Raw genomic sequence first — 20,716 nt, forward strand, 5'->3', positions numbered from 1 at the left:
CAGTCATGATTGAAATGTATTTCCCAGAATATCAGAACTGCCTGTATCATTCACCACTCCACACATTTCTCATTGTTCTGTCTATTCACAGTGCATATATTGTATTGATGCCAGACTTCAACTTCCCATTGGGATATTACCTCATTCCCTTCACTGGTGTGGTTGGAATTGTGATTGCCGTTATGATCACTGTCATGGTAAGTGCATGGTGCTCAACACATCAGTATGTAGATTTTCTTAGCAGGATTCATTTCAATGAGGAGAAAGGCAAGAGGATATTGAAATTCAGTTCTGAAACGGAGGTTGGTTCTATTTTAAACGATGTGTCACATGTTTGCCACTAATTGTTAGTCTCACAGGCAGCAGGGGGTGCTGGTGGCTAATGTGAGACATGGAAAATGTTGCCCTGCTCCAAGGGGAGGGGCTCCACTGAGCTTAAGGCTAAATCATGGAAAACGCAGAAAGAGTTTTACTCTGTTGAGTATCGGGCTATACCTGTCCTTGTTGAGGGGTTGTTTTTTTTTGTGTTGCATGATTCCGATTTCTTCCACCTATTTCAATTTGTACCTAGACCTAATAGCTTCTCAGAGTAAACACTATTTTGACTCTCTGTTCAGACTAAGCCCTATTCACTAGAAAGATGAACCACGTCCATACCAATCTCAACTTGGGCGGGGCTGGGGTGGGTGATTATTTAATCCATCTCATGTCATTCCAACATTGAAAGAACATGGGAGAAATTAACTCCTTCCAAGGAATTCGTTTTGGTGCTGTTCAAATTAATTTTCACCATCTGAGCTCTGAGATACCAACTGAGGTAATAGGGTGGGAGGTGTTGAGATTCTAGATAATGCTGTGTGCTGTAGCCATCCTCACCCAGTGACTGTCAGTGCGAAGAGTATAAAATGAGGCCATGAGTTTAAAACCGTATGCAGTGAGAATTTTCAGCCTTTGATGCCTCATTCCTTATTCACCTATCAATGGAAATAAATTTTAATGAATTGCCCATTGTCCTGTTCTTCGTTCACCACCGAAGAGCCCGGGAGAATTGCTCTGCTTGTTGCCTTCAAACTGTGGAACTTGTTTTGGTTGCAGGCATTGATCTGTGGGCTGCACATCTCAGGAGTGTAAAATTTCCACAAGCACAGTTGCTGCCTGAGAATGCTCCCCATGTGTTTATTTTTCTTCTCTCTTCTCCTCTGAGAATTATCGTTCTTCACCTTAATGCAGTCAGTCGACACGATCTCCCCCTCCCATACCACCCCCTTCATATCCCACCCTTTTTCATGTGAGTGGCTGTAAACTGAACTTTTGGGTATGGCCAATGTAGATCTCAATGCGTCATTTGAATGCTCATTTTCCAACAAGGTTTGCTAAGTTTGGATTAGGACCACAGACATCAACTGTATTTTTCCTTTTCCCCCTCTCTTAGCAACTGAGATTAGCTAAAGCTGTGCACAGGAAAGAGAACCTGAGCTGAGTTTATGCTTCAAATATCTCTTGATCTTGGTGGTGTAGATTTGCTTGCTGAAGTTTATTCTAAAGTGTATGGAAAAATGTTTTGTTTTATCATGTAATAACTAAATTGATCAGGTTTCCCCAAAGTGCTGCTGTAACATGTACTTTTTAGAGTCATAGAGATGTACAGCATGGAAGTTTTGGGCAGCACGGTGGCACAGTGGTTAGCACTGCTGCCTCACAGTGCCAGAGACCCGGGTTCAATTCCCACCTCAGGTGACTGTCTGTGTGGAGTTTGCACATTCTCCCCGTGTCTGCGTGGATTACTTCCGGGTGCTCCGGTTTCCTCCCACAGTCCAAAAATGTGCAGGTTAGGTGAATTGGCCATGCTAAATTGCCCGTAGTGTTAGGTGAAGGAGTAAATGTAGGGGAATGGGTCTGGATGGATTGCGTTGGGTTGGTGTGGACTTGTTGGGCCGAAGGGCCTATTTCTACACTGTAAGTAATCTAAATCTGAATAGACCCTTCGATCCTACCCGTCCACGCCAACCAGATATCTCAGCCCAATCTAGTCCCACTTGCCAGCACCTGGTCCATATCCTTCCAACCCCTTCCTATTCATATAATCATCCAAATGCCTTTTAAATGTTGCAATTATACCAGCCTCCACCACTTCCTCTGGCAGCTCATTCCATACACACACCACCCTAAGGAGCATGAAAAAGTTGCCCCTTAGGTGTCTCTTATATCTTTCCCCTCTCACCTTAAACCTATGCCCTCTCGTTCTGGACTCCCCGATCCCAGGGAAAATACTTTGTATATTTACCCTATCCAATCCCCTCATAATTTTGTAAACCTCTAGAAGGTCACCCCTCAGCCTCTGACACTCCAGGGAAAACAGACCCAGCCTGTTCAGCCTCTCCCTGTAGTTCAGATCCTCCAACCCTGGCAATGTCCTTGTAAATCTTTTCTGAACCCTTTCAAGTTTCACAACATCTTTCCGATAGGAAGGAGACCAGAATTGCACGCAATGTTCCAACAGTGGCCTAACCAATGTCCTGTACAGCCGCAACATGACCTCCCAACTCCTGTACTCGATATACTGACCAATAAAAGAGAACACACCAAACGCCTTCTTCACTATCCTATCTACCTGTGACTCCTCTTTCAAGGAGCTGAGAACCTGCACTCGAAGGTCCCTCTGTTCAGCAACACTCCCTAGGACCTTACCATTAAGTGTATAAGTCCTGCTAAGATTTGCTTTCCCAAAATGCACAGTAGGATGTCTCAGAGGGTGCAGAATGTTATCACGGGGGAAAGGGGCCAGTTTCTTGCATATTAAGCTTTTGTGAATTTGCTGTCTTGATGACATTATCAGAGATCACAGCATTGTCAATTACAATTGGATTTTGCCAGATTGTGAGGAAAACAATTGCCATCACCACTCCTTCAACCTTCCACACTCTCTGAATGGTCAGATTGCTTGTGCAGCATCAATATCGACTGAGCTTCCAGTGAAATATTTGGAATACCAAAAACATTGCCTTCAATCCCAGAAACAAACTGCATTCCATAGACACTGATTCCATGCCCCTCTCGAAAACTGTCCAAGGTGCACCAGATGCTTCATGTCTTTTGGTATTATTTGGGATGGCTTTCCAATCACTTATCAGTAACATCCATTAATGGAGGGATAAGGGCATGCAGAAGCAATTACTTTAATTCGGTATCATCTTTGGCACAATATTGTGGGCCCCTGTTCCTGTGCTGTACTGTACTGTTCTATGTTCTATCTAAGATCGTTTCTTTCCATCTTGATAACATCATTTGTACCTTCCCCACTTCAGTTTGAAACTTCATCCCACGCCTGTGAGACCTCTAAACCTGAATATTCGAGTGCAGCTGACTGTGACCTTAGTGCAGAAGAAAGCTGTTCAATAAGTGTACTTCAAAGTGATTCAAGTTGGACATTACCATAAATACAGTGAAAAATCATATTTGTCAGAGCAGTTTACACCCTTAGTATCTCAATGCAAATATGAATTTGGAATGTGAACTAAATTTAACAAAGTTGTGTATGCTGATACAACCTAAGAAATGATCTATTAACAGTTCCCAGTACATTCTAGCGGAAAGACCAAAGACACATAACCTTTCCCCATTGCAGATTTGCAATGACTGTCCCAGGCTTCCGTATGCCCATTAGCCAGGACCTTGGAAATGTGTCAGTCCACCATGTTCAGTTGCAGACATCTCTCCATATTGGAAAACCGATATGTTTCAGGCACATCAAAGAGCATCTTTCACGGTGTTGTATGTAATGTAGATCTGGCACATTCCTGAGTCTGGGCTGCAGCAGTCATCTGAACTATCTTCTATTTTATCTAGCGGTCAAGGATAGATAGTGTCCACAGGGACACTTGATAAAGTTTTCTGGGAAGAAAGGGGAAAAATGCATCTTTATCCTGATGGCCACCTTCATGTGCGCCTGCACCAAGCTACGCATAGACCATCAGTCCACAAACCTACGTGGAACTACATGCTGAGGTTCTACTTGTTCCCAAGGATGGATCTGGCCCAATTGCTACAGAACATTGAAAGTGTTGGGCCCATAACGTACTATCTGTCCCTCGTGGAAAAGTTTGTTGAGAAAATCACCTTTGACTACAAGTCTGTCAGACAGTGATCAGCGTGTAACATCCTCTAGGTTCAATAGGGAAAGGAGAAGCTTGGTCCTGTTTTGGTGGTTCCCTGAGCAGACTGTCAAACCCATTTGACAGAAAGGTCTGGCACTGAGGCATTCTAACAAGCTCTGAGATATAGCTTTAGCTAGCGCTAAGAGGGATACTCCCCATCAGAATGTTGTTGCTCGGCAAGGGACTTTCTACTGCTGTATTCTCCCTCAAAGCAGCTGCGGTGGTGAAGAGAACGTTGCACAAGTCCTTTTTAAATGTGCCTTTCCAAAGAAGGTCTGGAGAGAGATGCAATGATTTTTGTTGAGATTCATCCCAAGCTGTCGCATGATGTAGGATCCTGTGGTGTATGAACTACCACTTGGGAAGTACCCGAGACAAACATCGGCTGCGTGAGGAGGCTGTGATCTTTGCTGTAATTTCCATAAACATGTGGTTTATGTACCCAACTTGCACCAAATCCCTTTCATCTATTACCCAATTATTTTCAAATTCCCCCATAACCTTTCCGCTCCTTATTTCTGTTAGCTCTTTGAATCCTACAAACCTATGAGGTATCCACATTTCTCTGTTTCTGGTCTCCTAGTCACTTCACTATTGGTGGCCTTTCATTCAGTTTCCTGGGTCCAAAGCTCTGACATTCCTCTAATTCTCCATCCTGAATCTGGGGAAGTAATGGCCTACTGGTATTATTGCTCAACTATTAATCCAGTGACCCAAGTAATGTTGTGAGAATCCAGGTTCAAATCCCACTGTGACAGACTGCAGAATTTGAATTCAGTACAAATCTGGGATGAATTTAATGATGACCAGTTGTTGTAAAAAACCAATTGGTTCACTAATCTGGGAGGGAAATCTTCCATCTTTATCTGATCTGGCCTAATCATGACTCCAAATCTGCAGCAATGTTGTTGATTCTTCACTGTTCTCTGGGTAATTAATGATGGGCAATAGATGTTGACCCGCCAGCAATGCCCACATCCTAAGAAAGAATAAAAGGAAACTCCCTATCCTCCTCTAAGACTCTGCTTTAAACTTCCTTCCCTTAGTTTTGGTCACCTTCAACATTTTTCCTTTTTTAGTTTGATTTCCAACTTTGCTGATTCATGCTTCTATGATCACAACTTAGAACTAAACAAAAAGTGAGGTAAATTTGTAAAGGTAACTAGGTGAGATCACCTTGGAGTGTTTCACTATTGTTGAAAAGCCGTTTGTTTGTTGTAGGGACAATTGTCTCAAGCTGTGAAAAAAAGATTTGGTCTTGTGCCAGAGTTTAACAGCATCAGATGATGAATTCCTACTTCACCTTTGGCCTGAGGTCTCACTTTATTTTGTGTGTTGTAGATAGTGAGATGTGTGCAGTATCGGCGCAGAATCCGGACAAGCCGACTGTCAAAAGAGCAGCTGAAGAAAATTCCAGTCCATAAATTCAACAAAGGTAGGGGCACTGCGACTATTACACCTGACCCATATTCTGTGAGAATAGAAAGGTTCACATTGGCATTTCACATCTTTGAGAATTGGCAAAAAGCACTGAGCTAGAACCAAGTTAAGAACCTGATTAGTGAGAAGCCAGTTGAGTGGCTAGTGTTGTGTGACTGCATGTCCACCAGGGGGTGCATTGACCCTGCCTCTTGCCTGTGTGTCTCATGGTTACAAATCACAAACACCAGGTTATAGTCCAACAGGTTTAATCGAAAGCACTAGCTTTCGGAGCACGCTCCGTCATCAGGTTTGTAACTGTGTACACCCCAGTCCAACACCAGCATCTCCAAATCATGTCTCATGGATACTCCATCAACAACATATCCCACACCCCAGTGTGATCTCACCCGGTTGTCTGCATGAAATTTACCCCACTTTCAGTTAGGTTCTAAATTGTGATTGTGTGCATTTCCAAAGATAATTTCTTTCTGTTGTTCAAGGAGCCTGTTCTTGGAGGGACAATGCTATATTTGATGCAACAGTATCAAAAGCTGTAGAAATCCACTTTCCAGCATGTGTCACCACACTCTGACATTGATAGTTTTCAAGCTGCCTGACCTGTGAGGCTCTTTTCACCCCAGAACATATACTTTTAATAAAAGTTATTAGCATAGGTTCGATAATTTTTCAATGTTGATATTACATAAAGTGGAAAGCAAGCCAGTTTCTTTCAGTACAATACGTGGCATTCTGAGATACTTTTTTATGCTTACTATTAAAATTTCTATTTACAGCATATACAGTTAAAGAGATTTTATATGATTACAAACCCCTCAATGCACTTTAGTCTTACACAGTGGGTTCTGCCTCAGCAAACATTTGCACTAGGTGCATCAGGCTTTAGTACATATCCCAGTACGTCATACTGCACCTTGGTGTATACCAGTCTTCAGTACTTGGTTGTGGTCAACCCTTTGCATCAGAATACCCCTAAGTTTCAGGCAGACAAAGAGCATCTTCTATCAAGTTGATGGTTTTAATAGATATGTTCTCTGCAACTGAGCATGATTTGGATATCTACAGTGTACTCGAGAAGAACTTGAGATGGGAGGGGGAAGAACCAGTGGTCAGGGACCACATTGAAACCAGCAACATAGAATTAGAGGGGAGGTTCTGTTGAAGGGATACAAGCAACTAAAGGCAAAATTACAAAGCAAACCCGAGTAAGTAATATTACTTGAGTAGGGTAAATAAGGTTCAAGATGTGAATGTATGGCTCAAATGCCAGGTATAACCGAATAAATCTTTCCACTTAGCTGGAATTGTCCTCTGGAAATATTTCCATGTATCCTTGGGTAATCATCTGATGCAATCTACTTATATTGAACTGATTCTTCAGACATTGATAAGAGTATTGAAAGCGTTGATTTGATTACATGTTGTGGTTTCCTACTACCTGACATTCATGACATGTTGTACAGTACTGTTACAAAGTCTTGACCAGGCAAAATATCTGCTTATTAGCACTTGGGTTTTCAGAATTCCTACATGCCCTGCTATAGAACTTTCATATGTTACCGTGTCTCCTTACAATATTTTGATTAGTACAACTCTGCATCCATTCTTTACCCACAAGTCTGTCAGAGTGTCTCCATTTCCAACTGTTTTTTAAAGGGGTAACACCCTGGAATTCATTCACCCTCAGCCTCGCTGTGAGCTGCCTGTACTAACTAACTTCACTCCAGATCTGCTTTCTGAACGTCAAGTTACAAAGACTTTCCAAATGCTACTTCTGAACTACCTTCATTCTTAAGAAAAGGTTTATCTGCTCTTAGGTCTGATTCTGGAGTTAGTTTGGATTCTGGTGATGGTGATGCACTGGCCACTACACACGATGGAAAATGATTAAAACTTGTTCTTGTAACTGTTCCATGTTTTTTTTAAAAATCTCATTCAGCCTTCCCATGTTTATGGGTGAAGCTATAACCTTTACTCTGCCAGATCATTACCTTGGAGTAAGTCAGCTATATCCAAGGTAATTTCTTAACCACTCCTACTACAACTGCCTCAGAAAGCAGGTTATATTCCAAGTTCATTTTGTACAATGGACTGGGATTATCTGCTCCAATTATCCTGTTTGTTAACACTTTGGCTTTTTTTAAACTCTGTAGAGGGAAAGTTAGATGCTTCTCCAGCAAGAGTTATTAAAGAGGATCCAGTTATCCTGCCATCTTGTTCAAACTTGTGTTTTGCAGGATTTTAATTAAACCAATTGTTGAAATTCCGGTTTGGGGAGAGCAGTGTTGAAAGCTGACTGTAGGTGGAGCTCCCGCATTATACAGCATGGCCTCCAAAACGAACATGATCCTGTGACGCTGTCTGTGCTGCTCCCACACCGGCTGCTTTTCGTTACTAGGAATTTTTTAAGCTTTTGTTTTGTCCTACAAGAATTCCCCATTATAAAAATATGTTTACATAGGATTAGTGAGTGAGTGACCAGCTATGACCTGAGTCAAGGAGACTGACCTCTCTTTTTCTTGTTACTTCCTCTTAATTCAGAATGTGCTGACTCTTACCAGAGTTGGCTCAATGAGTGGCAATTCTAATACTTGCGTAAATTGGGCTATGAGCATAGACAGGGAGTGTCTGTCAGTATGCTATTCATGTTGGAGGAATATGATCATCTGTGATGCCAGTGCAACCTGGGCAAAAGCTATAGTTCACTGTAGTTGAACCAAAGCCCAAACCTGAGGTGACTCCTCCTCCTCAGAGCACAGGCCCAGAAGCCAGATTCAAGGCCTGCTAAATATCTGTTAACACAGCATTGATTAGGGATAGAGACACCCACTCTGCAAATATGCTGAGAAGGTGTGGTGGAAAAATTTTAATTATTAAAGTGTTTACTTTTTTCAAAGCTGCCCTGTAGAGTTAAATAGTTTTGAAGATTGTTGGTTTGCTAAAAATCATTAAGGCTGTTGGTCATTTCTTCTTAGAGCCTGAAGTTGTGGCAGCAAACACTTGGAAATGCACTCACCATTCATTTACATACTAGAGAACTTTTGAAAACTGTGTATGTTATATAACTTTATTATTGATTAACCAGTCGTTTCTGCTCTAATTATGTGACTCTCCCCCCACAGAAGCCAGGTTGAAATGTCAGTCTCAAGCAATTGTCACATTTTATTATTGTTTATAGCCAGTGAAAGGGAAGGACTGTAATTATAGCTAGGGAAAAAAAACATGACATAACACTTCAATAGCATTGCTGAGCTGTAGTAGTTTATAGTGCTCTACCTATCCATAACTAAAAGAGGAAATGTGGTGGAAAAGGGATTTCCAGAAGAAGTAATTCATATTTCAAGTCTGAACTTTCAACTATGTTGGAATCACAGAATTGTTATGGTCTAGAAAGAGGCTATCTTGCCATGTCTACACCTTCTGTCCAAACGAGCATTGTGACTTGGAGCCATTCTCCTGTCCTTTTGTTGTGGGCTTATATATTATTGCTATAAAATCATTTAATGTCCTCTTCATTGCTTTGCTTGAACCTGCCTCCTCCACACTTCTAGGTGCAGTGGTCAGAAGTTTAGTTTTCACACTTTACTGTCACTCCTTTTGCAAATTATTTAAAGTCTGTGCTTTCTGTTTTACAAATGGAAACCATTTCTCTCTGTTATCACAAACTTCTTGTTAAAAATTTATCAAGTTCCCTTTTAAACTTCTCCAAGGATAGAAGTTTCAACTTATGCAATGTATTTTCATAACTGAAGTTTCTCATCCCTGGAACTTTTCTTATAAACCTCCTCTGCATAATCTCCAGTGCAGTCACACTTCTCAGAAAGTATGTATGCAGCTCGATGGGCAGAACGGCCTACTCTTCCTCCTATGTTACATTCTAGTAGCTGCCTTGTGTGCTTTATCTACACATGCATTTGTGCTGTATCATTGCTGACCTGACCTGTCAAGCTTCAGAATATTCCTACATGAAAAACAGGCAGTTGAGTTCTCCAGATCCCACGTTTGTAACCTGGTCTGTTCCATGTTAACTGATCTGTGCTAAAATTGCAGTTGGTGCAAATATCATTGGCTTTGTGACCTGACTTAAAAACTTTCTCCTATCCTGAAAAAGACGTGTGTGTTATAGTGAAAGACAATAAAGTGAGATTCAGCTGTTGGAATAGCCCGACGATACTCATTAATTATCAAGGTTTAGGGGAGGAGATGGCCTCATGATATTATCGCTGGACTGTTAATCCAGAGACCCAGGTAACATTCTGGGAATCTGGGTTTGGATCCTGCCTCGGCAGGTCATGGAATTCAATAAATATCTGGAAATAAAAATCTGATGATGACCATGAATCCATTGCAGATGGTCAGAAAAACCCATCTGGGTCATTAATGTCCTTCAGGGAAGGAAACTGTCATCCTTACCTGGTCTAGCCTGCACGTGACTCCAGACCCACAGCAATGTGGTTGACTCTTAACTGTCCTATGGACAATAAGGGCTGGGCAATAAATGCTACATAGCCAGCAGCACCCTCTTCCCAGGAATGAATTTTAAAAAAAGACAACTGAGGGAGAGGACAAGTGAGCAGCACTGTCAATAGGACCAGTATCGTGAAACCTTCAGGAGAAAATGACAAGATAACTAAAAATAAAGATAAGTTTTAACAATAAACTTTGTCAGAACGTAAAGCATAGAGTTTAAAAATATTGCTGAAGAAACGTTCATTGTGGTGGAAGGATCTCTAGACTGTCATTCAAAACGAGAAGAAAAGGTGCTGAATTGGTACTGAATGGAAACTTTTTTTTAGCATGGAAACTTTATAGCTATTTGACTCACTAGCAGACTCAGCTACTGATGTGCAAAGTTTACTTTCAAAACCTGAGTATCAGTATGTCAGGCGAGTGGTTGTGGTGAAGGTAGTTATCAGTACAGGCGCTTCCTGTTTGCATCAGCATGCTCACTTCCCACTAATTACATTCTGCAAAGTGAGGTTAAAGTCGAGTTTGAGAGCGGGAAATTGAGCTCAAGTATAAAATTAGGTGGTAGATAACTGATTTGGTTTAATAGGTGAAAGTCCCTGTTGTAGTGTTGGTCCATTAGTAAGGCTTAGTTGTGCAAATGTTTTCAATTTTTCATATTAAAGCCATATCAGCAGTGGCACAGTGGGTAGCATTCATGCTATTGTGTCAAATGGATTCAAGTCCTAGTTCAAAGTAGGATTGTCAAGCATTGTTGGACCATCAAGGGTATGAAACATTAAATTGGTAGATTGATAGAAGTGCAGAAAAGGCCCATTGGCCCTTTGGGTCTGCTGCAACATATCTACCACAAAAAGTGCTCTAATCCCAACATTCTACTCCTGTTGATTTTCCTTGAATGTTATGGTATTTGAGATACTTACAAAGGTTGTAAGATTTCTGTCCTCTACTACATTCCCAAGCAGTGCATTTCAGGTTCTCACCATTTCAGATTTTCCCCAATCCTCTCTGAATCTCCTGCCCCGACCCAAAATTATGCCCTCTCATGATTGACCCCTCCAACAAGGAGAACAGCTGCTCCCTCTCACTTTATTCATATACCTTATAATCTTATACACCTCAATCATGTTCCGCTTTGTCCTCCCTTCTCTAAAGGAAACAATCCAAGCTTATCTTGTCTCCCTTTATAGATCAATTTCTCCATCCCAGGCAACTTCCTGGTAAACCTTCTCTGTATTCCCACCAGTGCTAATGCATTCTATAGTGACGTGATCAGAACTGGAAACAGTACTCCAGTTGTGGCCTCAACAGCACTCAGTACACCTCCAACATTACCTCCCTGCTCTTATACTCCACACCACAACTGATGAAAACAAGTGTCCCATATGCCCTCTTAACTATCCTAGTCCTCTGCTCTGCTGACTTCAAGGATCAGTGAATAATTAATTACCCCAAGGTCCCTCTGTTCCTTTAAGCTGCCCAGTGCCCTGCCATTCATTAAATATTCCCTCATTTTGTTTCTTCTTCCAAAGTGCATCACATCACACTCTGTTAATAACCCTCTGCCACTGATCTGGCTATTTGACCAACCCATCAATATCTTCCTTCACTATTAACTACTCCACCAATCTTGGTGTTGTCTGCAAATTTACTTAACATATTCCCCACATTTTTATTTATATCATTTAACTGCATAACAAACAGGCGGCACGGTGGCACAGTGGTTAGCACTGCTGCCTCACAGCGCCAGAGACCCGGGTTCAATTCCCACCTCAGGCAACTGACTGTGTGGAGTTTGCATGTTCTCCCCATGTCTGCGTGGGTTTCCTCCGGGTGCTCCGGTTTCCTCCCACAGTCCAAAAATGTGCAGGTTAGGTGAATTGACAATGCTAAATTGCCCGTAGTGTTAGGTGCAGGGGTAAATGTAGGGGAATGGGTCTGGTTGGGTGTGGTTCAGCAGGTCAGCTTGGACTTGTTGGGCCGAAGGGCCTGTTTCCACATTGGAAGTAGTCTAATCTAATCAAACAATAAGGATCCAATATTGGATAGATTCACTATCGAATAGTGACCCAATACCTTGCTGGATACTAACCTTCAGTCACTCGAACAGCCTTCTACCACTACCCTTTGTGTTCTATTAAATTAGATTAGATTACTTACAGTGTGGAAACAGGCCCTTCGGCCCAACAAGTCCACACCGACCCGCCGAAGCGCAACCCACCCATACCCCAACATATACCCCTTACCTAACACTACGGGCAATTTAGCATGGCCAATTCATCTGACCCGCACATCTTTGGAGTGTGGGAGGAAACCGGAGCACCCGGAGGAAACCCACGCAGACACGGGGAGAACGTGCAAACTCCACACAGTCAGTCGCCTGAGGCAGGAATTGAACCCAGGTCCCTGGCGCTGTGAGGCAGCAGTGCTAACCACTGTGCCACCGTGCCGCCCTCTGAGGAGAAAGTGAGGACTGCAGATGCTGGAGATCAGAGCTGAAAATCTGTTGCTGGAAAAGCGCAGCAGGTCAGGCAGCATCCAAAGAGCAGGAGAATCGACGTTTTGGGCATGAGCCCTTCTTCAGGAATCCTATTACTGAGCCAGTTTCTGATCAATCTTGCCAAGTTGCCCTCAATTCCATGTGCTTTAACTTTCTCAATTAATATATCATGTGTGTTCTTGTCAAAAGCTTTGCTAAAACCCTATAAACTACATCAACTGTGTTTCCCTCATCCATACACTTGAATCATATTTTCAAAAAAACTCTGAAAGATTTATTTGGCATGACCTTCCTCCGACAAAGCTAAACTTATTATCCTTAATTAGCCTGTGCCTTTTCCAAGTGGGTATTAATGCGTTCCTTCAGAATTTTCTCTAATAGTTTCCCTGCAGCTGACTTGAGACTCATCAGTCTGTAAGTTCCTGCTTCACCTCCACTACCTTTCTTATAAAATGGAACCACATTTGCCATCCTCAGAGCCCCTGCAATTTCCTGCCTCACCTGCCCCAGCAGCCTGGATGCATTTCATCCAGGGGCTGGGCTGCACAGTGGCTCAGTGGTTAGCATTGCTGCCTCACACCACCAGGGTCCCAGGTTCGATTCCAGCCTCTGTGTGGAGTTTGCACATTCTCCCCGTGTCTGCGTGGGTTTCCTCCAGATGTTCCAGTTTCCTCCCACACTCCAAAGATGTGCAGGTCAGGTGAATTGGCCATGCTAAATTGCCCGTAGTGTTAGGTACATTAGTCAGAGGGAAATGGGTCTGGGTGGGTTACTCTTCGGAGGGTCGGCATGGCCTGGTTGAGCTGAAGGGCCTGTTTTCACACTAATCTAATGAATCCAGGCCAGGTCATTGTTCTGTTTTTCAGCCTGACAGAGTCTCCAATTCCTCCCCATTTCCTCTGTCAAACTGGGCAAGTTTCTGACGGCCCCTTTTCCTGAATTCCATACCTCCGTCATCCTTTTCCAAAGTGAAGGGAAGTACTCATCCAATACCCTTACAATGTCCTGCGGCTTCACATACTGTTTGCACACATGGTCCCAAACGGGCCCTACTGTCTTCCTGGTTAACCTATTCCTTTTGATGCTTTTATAAAATACCTTGGGATTCTCCCTAATCCCGTTTTACAAGTCTTTTTTTCCATGCCCCTTTTTGCTCTTCTAATTGCTTTCTTAGGTCTTCTCCTGCACTTTCTGTATCCCTCCAGGGCTGCAGCTGAATTGCTTCCTTTGGACTTAAGCCCATCGGGCCTGCTGTGCCTTTCAATCGTGGCTGATAAGTTTCTCAAACACATTCTCCCGTTTTCCCCCATAACCCTTGATCCCCTTGATACTAAGGGACCTATCTATCTCAGTCTTAAGTACACTCAGTGACCTGGCCTCCACAGCCTTCTGTGACAATGAATTCCACTCTCTGGCTGAAGAAGTTTCTCCTCATCTCCATTCCAAAGGGTCTTCCCTTTACTCTAAGGCTGTGTCTTCGAGTCCTAATCTCTCTTACCAATGGAAACATCTTCTCAAAATCTACTCTGTCCAGACCATTCAGTATTCTCTATGTTTCAATTAAATCCCCCTCATCCTTCTAAACTCTGGGTATAGACCCAGAGTCCTCAAATGTTCCTCATATGTTAGGCTTTTTATTCCTGGGACCATTCTCATGAACCTCCTCTGAATCTGCTCCTGGACCAGTGCATCCTTCCTGAGATATGGGGCCCAAAACAATGCACAACACTCCAAATGTAGTCTGACCAGACCCTTACAGAGCCTCAAAAGTATATCCTGGCTTCTATATTCAACTCCTCTCAAAGTATATGCCACCATCGCATTTGTCTTCCTAACTATTGACTCAACCTGCAGGTTTACCTCGAGAAAATCCTGGACAAGAGTTTTTTGCACTTCAGACTTCTGAGTTTTCTCCCCATTTAGAAAATAGTCCATGTCTCTTAATCTTCCTACCAAAGTGCATGAGCTCACATTTTCTACATTGTACTCTATCTGTCACTTTGCCCACTCTCCTGACCTGTCCAAATTCTTCTGTAGCCTTCCTGCCTCTTCAGTGCTACCTGTCTCTCTACCTATCTTGTATCATCTGCAAACTTAGCCAGAATGTCCTCAGTTCCTTCATCTTGATCATTAATGTATAAAGTGAAAAATTGGGGTCCCAACAGTGAGCCTTGCGGAACACCACTTGTCACCAGCTGTCACCCTGAGAAGGACCCTTTTATCCCCAATCTCTGCTTTATGCCAGACAGCCAAACTTCTTTCCATGCTGGCATCTTGGCTCTGACACCATGGGCCTTACTCAGTAGCCTCCTGTGCGATACCTTGTCAAAGGCCTTCTTGAAGTCCAGGTAGATAACATCCATTGACTCTCCTTAGTCTAACCAGCTTATTACTTCCTCAGAGGATTCTAGCAGATTTGTCAGGCATGACCTCCCCTTGATGAAACCATGTCGACTTTGCCCTATTTTATCGTGTTTCCAAGTATTCTGAAATCTCATCCTTCACAATGGATTCCAGGATCTTACCCATGACCAAAGTTAGGCTAATCGATCTGTAATATTCCATCTTTTGTCTTACTCCCTTTTTAAACAGTGGTGTCACATTAACAATTCTCCAGTCCTGTGGGACACTCCCTGATTCTAGCAATTCCTGAAAGATTATCACTAACACCTCTATGATCTGTTCAACGATCTCTCTTAGAACTCTGGGGTGGAGTCCATCTGGTCCAGGTGATATATCTACCTTCAAGCTATTCAGTTTTTCTTGCACCCTTTCCTTGGTGATGGCCACCTTATTATCTCTGCCCCCTCACTCTTGAATTTTTGGGATATTACCTGTGTCTTCCACCTTGAAGACTGATGCAAAGTAATTGTTGACTTCCTCAGACATTTCCTTGTTCCCAATTGTTATCTCTCCAGCATCATTTTCAATGACCCAATGTACTTTTTGCCCCTCTTTTGCCCTTGAGATATCAAAAGAAACTTACAATCTTTATTTATATTACTGGCAAGGTTTGTGAAGGTTTGTAGCTCAGGTTGAGGTTTAGGGTGTAGGTTTGCTCGCTGAGCTGTAGGTTTGATATCCAGACGTTTCATTACCTGCCTCGGTAACATTATCAGTGGCGACCTCCAAGTGAAGCGAAGCTGTTGTCTCCTGCTTTCTATTTATATCTTTCTCCTGGATGGGGTTCCTGGGGTTTGTGGTGATGTCATTTCCTGTTCGTTTTCTGAGGGGTTGATAGATGGCATCTAGATCTATGTGTTTGTTTATGGCGTTGTGGTTGGAGTGCCAGGCCTCTAGGAATTCTCTGGCATGTCTTTGCTTAGCCTGTCCCTTGTAGCCCTACACACGGATGGAAAAAACCCACCATTTTGGCTGGGACAACACATCTATCCTGGGACAGGCTAAGCAAAGACATGCCAGAGAATTCCTAGAGGCCTGGCACTCCAACCACAATGCCATAAACAAACACATAGATCTAGATACCATCTATCAACCCCTCAGAAACGAACAGGAAATGACATCGCCACAAACCCCAGGAACCCCATCCAGGAGAAAGATATAAATAGAAAGCAGGAGACAACAGCATCGCTTCACTTGGAGATCGCCACTGATGATGTTACCTAGCCAGGTAATGAGACGTCTGGATATCAAACCTACAGCTCAGCGAGCAAACCCACACCCTATTACTGGCAAGTTTACCCTCATATTTAATCATCTCCTTCCTTTTTTTTGTTGTTACCCGTTATTAGTCTTTGTAAGCTTCCTAATCCTCTGGTTTCCCACTGCCCTTTGCCATATTATATGCTTTCTCTTTTGCTTACATGCTGTGCCCTGATGTCCCTAGTCAGCCATGGTTGCCTTATCCTCCCTGTACCTTGGGATGAATGTCTACTGTTCCTCCTGAATTACTCCTAGAAACTCCTCTCTTTGCTCTTCCATTGTCTTGCCTGCTGGGCTCCTCTTCCGGTCAATTCTACTCAGCTCCTCCCTCATGCCTCTGTAGTTGTGTTGTGGGGAAAATCGCCAGCCTCTGAGCCAGAGTCTGGGTTCAATGACAGAGTTTAAAGTACAAGGAAGTACTGGAGCTCCAGGGAGAGAATGACACCAACAACACAGTGGTGAACTGCGATTCATCTCTCAACCCGGAGCACATGTCAAGGTACCTTGATACGTTTTGTGGAATAATAGGTCATTGATGAGGTTATTGTCTCTGTAACATAGTTTATTTGTTGTAAACATTGCAGAATCGTTGATAGTTTCAATGTAGTCATTATCAGTTTCCGCGCAGCCTTTGTTAATTTCAGCACAGTTGTTGTCAGTTTCAGTGCAGACATTGTCAATTCCAATATCTGCATGGAAATCCATTGCTGTAGTAATGGGTGCTAATCGCTCTTCCTCTGAAGGAGGATTACTGCAGCCCTGGCTATTAGCACTCTGTATTGAATCCATACCAAACTGTTAGCATTTCTATCAAAGGTGTTTCTGGACCCAAGCACTTCAGTGGGCAGTATACATACTCATGTGCATTCTCTCCCCCACCCGCCTTAAACTAATCAACTAGCTTGTGAGTGCATTGTGCTGGCATTCTGGTGACCCGAGGCAGTATGTGTTTGCTCTGCTGTCGCTCTCCATTTTGTGGTCTGGCAGCCATCTTGTGTCAAGTGGCCAACATAGTGTCACCCTGCCCCATGCCATCTCCCACTTCAGTTGCTTTTATTCAGCTGTAATGCCTTTACCTCTGATTCAGTCTTCTCTCTCTCAAAAATGTTAGAGTAAATTCAGCCCTATTATGATCACTGCCTCCTAAGGGTTCCTTCACCTTAAGCTCCCTTATCAATTCTGCCCCATTGCACAACACTAAATCCAGTATTGCCTGTTCCCTAATGGCTCCACCACAAATTGCTCCAAAAAAGCCATCTCGTAGATGTTCCACAAATTCATTTTCTTGCAATCCACTACCAACCTGATTTTCTCAATCCACTTGCATATTGAAATCCCCTGTGAACGCTATAACTTTGCCTTTCCTGCACATCTTTTCTATCTCCTGGTGTATCTTGCACTCCAGCTCCTGACTCCTGTTTGGAGGCCTATGTATAATTCCAACTTTTTTTTAATCTTTGCGGTTCCTCAATTCTCCCCACACAGGTTCTACACCATCTGACTTTGTTTTTTCACTATTTATTTAACTTCATTTCTTATTAATAAGGCAACCTCATCCCCTCTGCCCTCTTTTCCATAGGGTGTATATCCTTGAATATTCGGCTCTCAATCCTGATCTGCTTGCAGCCATGTCTCCCTGATGCTCACCACGTCATACCAGCCAATTTCGATCTGCCCCACAAGTTAATTTACCTTATTCCTTATACTGCATGCATTCAGATATAACCCATTCAAACCTGTATTAATTGTCCCTCTTCTTATTGTCATTGTCATTCTCATTGGCTTGCTGAAAGCCCTACTGCTCTTGCTTATTCAGTCCTCTATTGTCCTTGACATCCTGGATTTTCTAAACTTTTTGTTGCTACATTTCCCTGTAAAGGATACAAGTTGGACCTATACTCTTGTTTTATAGAATCCCTACAGTGTGGAAACAGACCCTTCGGCCCAACAAATCCACACCAACCCCCCAAAGAGTAACCCACCCAGACCCATTTCCCTACTAGTCTATGTTTACCCCAGACCTAACCTACACATCCCTGATTAACTCGGCAATTTAGCAAGGCCATTTCACCTAACCTGCACATCTTTGGACTGTGGGAGGAAACCGGAGCACCAAGAGGAAACCCACGCAGAGAATATGCAAACTCCACACAGACAGATGCCTGAGTTGGGAATCCAACCTGGGTCCCTGGCACTTTAGAAGCAACAGTGCTAACCACCGAGGCACCGTGCTGCCAGCTCCTTTATGAATGCCCCTCATTGCTCTGTTGTCGATTATCTGCATGGAGCTGTTCCCAGTCTAATGTGGCCAGATCCTGTTTTAGTTTAATAAAATCTGCTTCCCCCAATCCAAAGCTATTTTCAGCAGGCCATCTTTTTCCTTGTCCATTACACATTTGAACCGTGCCATATTGAGGTTGCTTTCACCTAAATGTTCCCCCACTGCCACATCAAACGCTGTGGTCTTCATCCAACTTCATTCCCCAGAACCAGATCCAGCACTGCACTGTCCCTTGTTGGGCCTCGTACAAATTGATTCAAAAACTTCCCTGGATGTAGCCATGAAATCTGTCACCTCTCAGCTCTTTGCACTATGAGTGTCCCAACCTATGTTGGGAAAATTGAAATCCCCTAATATTATTACCCTTACAAACCTTTGTGAACTCTCTTCATATTTGCTCCTCTCTTTCCCACTGAGTAAAGTAGATGGCCCCTTAATATTTCTAAGTTATACCTGGAGAGCCCGGTTTGAAGACCCTTCAAAGATATCCATTCTCTTTATTGCAGTAGTTGACTGTTTAGTTAACAGTGCTACACCACCCCCAATCATTTTACACCCTCCTCTATCTTGCATAAAGATATTTTACCCTGGAATATTGAGTTGCTGGTCCAGCCCTTCCCTCAACCATATTTCTGTGATGGTGGAGGTGGGTACTGCAGATGCTGGAGATTAGAGTGGTGCTGGAAAAGCACAGCAGGTCAGGCAACATCCAAGGAGCAGGAGAATCAATGTTTCGGGCAAAACCCTTCATCAGGAATGAGGAAGTGTTGGCAGCAATATCAAATTTCCATGTGTCAGTCTGTGCCATTAACTCATCAGTCTTGCCTATAACACTCCTAGCATTAAAGACCACTCAGCCTTACATTACTCTCTTGACTTTCAACATAGTTCAACTATCTGTGACTTGCTTCCTTCGCTGTGGCATCATATGTCTCTGTTTGATTAATATTGGGTCCCTTCCTCCTGCCAGACTAGTTTAAAATCTTTCCAATAGAACTAGCAAATCCACCTGCAAGGATGTTGGTCCCAGCCTGGTTCAGGTACAATCTATTCCGTTTTTGCATATCCCACCTTCCCCAAGCACAAACCCAGTGATCCAGGAATCTGAAACCCACCCTTTTGCGTCAATTCTTGAATCACGCATTCATCTGTGCTATTTTCCTATTTCTAAACTCGCTAGCACATGACACCAGGGGTAATCCAGAGATTACAACCATTGAAGTCCTGCTTTGGAATCTACTGCCTAGCTCCCTGAAGTCTTGATGCAAGACCTCATTTCTCACTTTGCCCATATCCTTAGTACCACCATGGACACCTTTCTCTCATTCATTACCATTCCTTTTCAGGTGGATGTAAAAGATCCAACAATCACTTTTTTTTAAGAAAGAGTAATGAAACTCTCCATGCTGACCTGGGGAGAGGATTTATCTCTTGTCCAATTTTGCCAGAACAGATTATTTATTCTTCTTCACATTTCGGCCCGTGGGATCTTGCTATACACAAATTGGCTGCCATGTTTTAAAATTGCTGAGCGATTATGATTTAAAAACATTTTATTGGCTGTGAAGTAGCTCGAGGAATTGAACATTATGGTATGAATTGCGATCTTTCTTTAACATATTCATACGAAGCTTTTAATCACAATTGCTAAACCAGATTTACTTTTACAGCAGTTGCTGTCTGGATATAGTTCAAAGCAATGAGGAATGCTGATATCTACATTGCATGGCTTTGGGGTGGGGGTGAAGTGTGGTCCTTCCAGCATGTGTGGTATGGAGAAAGTGAGGACTGCAGATGCTGGAAATCAGTGTCGAAAAGTGTGGTGCTGGAAAAGCACAGCCGATCAGGCAGCATCCAAGGAGCAGGAGAGTCCAGCATAAGCTCTTCATCAGGATTTTCCAGCACCACGTGTTTCGAACAAGTGTGGTGTGTCCTACTCGTTTTCATAGTAACCAGTACCCATTGCTTTCTTTGGCCAGTGAAAATTAATCTGCTTCAGGCTCCCAATGAAGTCAGCTAATTCGAGCAAAGGGCTTAGCCTTATGCTTCAGTGTGGTTCAGTGCTACAATAAAGTGAAGCATTTTCATGTTGGGAAAGTCAAAAGCAAAAATACAGACCGTGGAGGTTGTTTACAGCAGCATTCAACATCCTATAATTTAGTTCGCCAGTATGGCTTTTATTACTGAGGTAATGTAGGGCAGGTGCAAGAC

General features: G+C 43.0%; 1 protein-coding gene across 3 annotated transcripts in view; it reads left to right on the forward strand.

Annotated features, from left to right (window-relative positions):
• Positions 1-20,716, forward strand: part of LOC132835165 (E3 ubiquitin-protein ligase RNF167-like) — a 128,575-nt gene that overhangs the window by 30,173 nt on the left and 77,686 nt on the right. For all 3 annotated transcript variants that reach the window (XM_060854503.1, XM_060854504.1, XM_060854505.1), the window contains 2 exons: positions 92-197; positions 5,496-5,589. In XM_060854503.1, the coding sequence (XP_060710486.1) occupies positions 92-197; positions 5,496-5,589 (200 nt within the window). The remainder of the gene's footprint in view (positions 1-91; positions 198-5,495; positions 5,590-20,716) is intronic.

This window comes from Hemiscyllium ocellatum, chromosome 44, assembly GCF_020745735.1.
Source record: "Hemiscyllium ocellatum isolate sHemOce1 chromosome 44, sHemOce1.pat.X.cur, whole genome shotgun sequence".
Lineage (NCBI taxonomy): Eukaryota > Metazoa > Chordata > Chondrichthyes > Orectolobiformes > Hemiscylliidae > Hemiscyllium > Hemiscyllium ocellatum.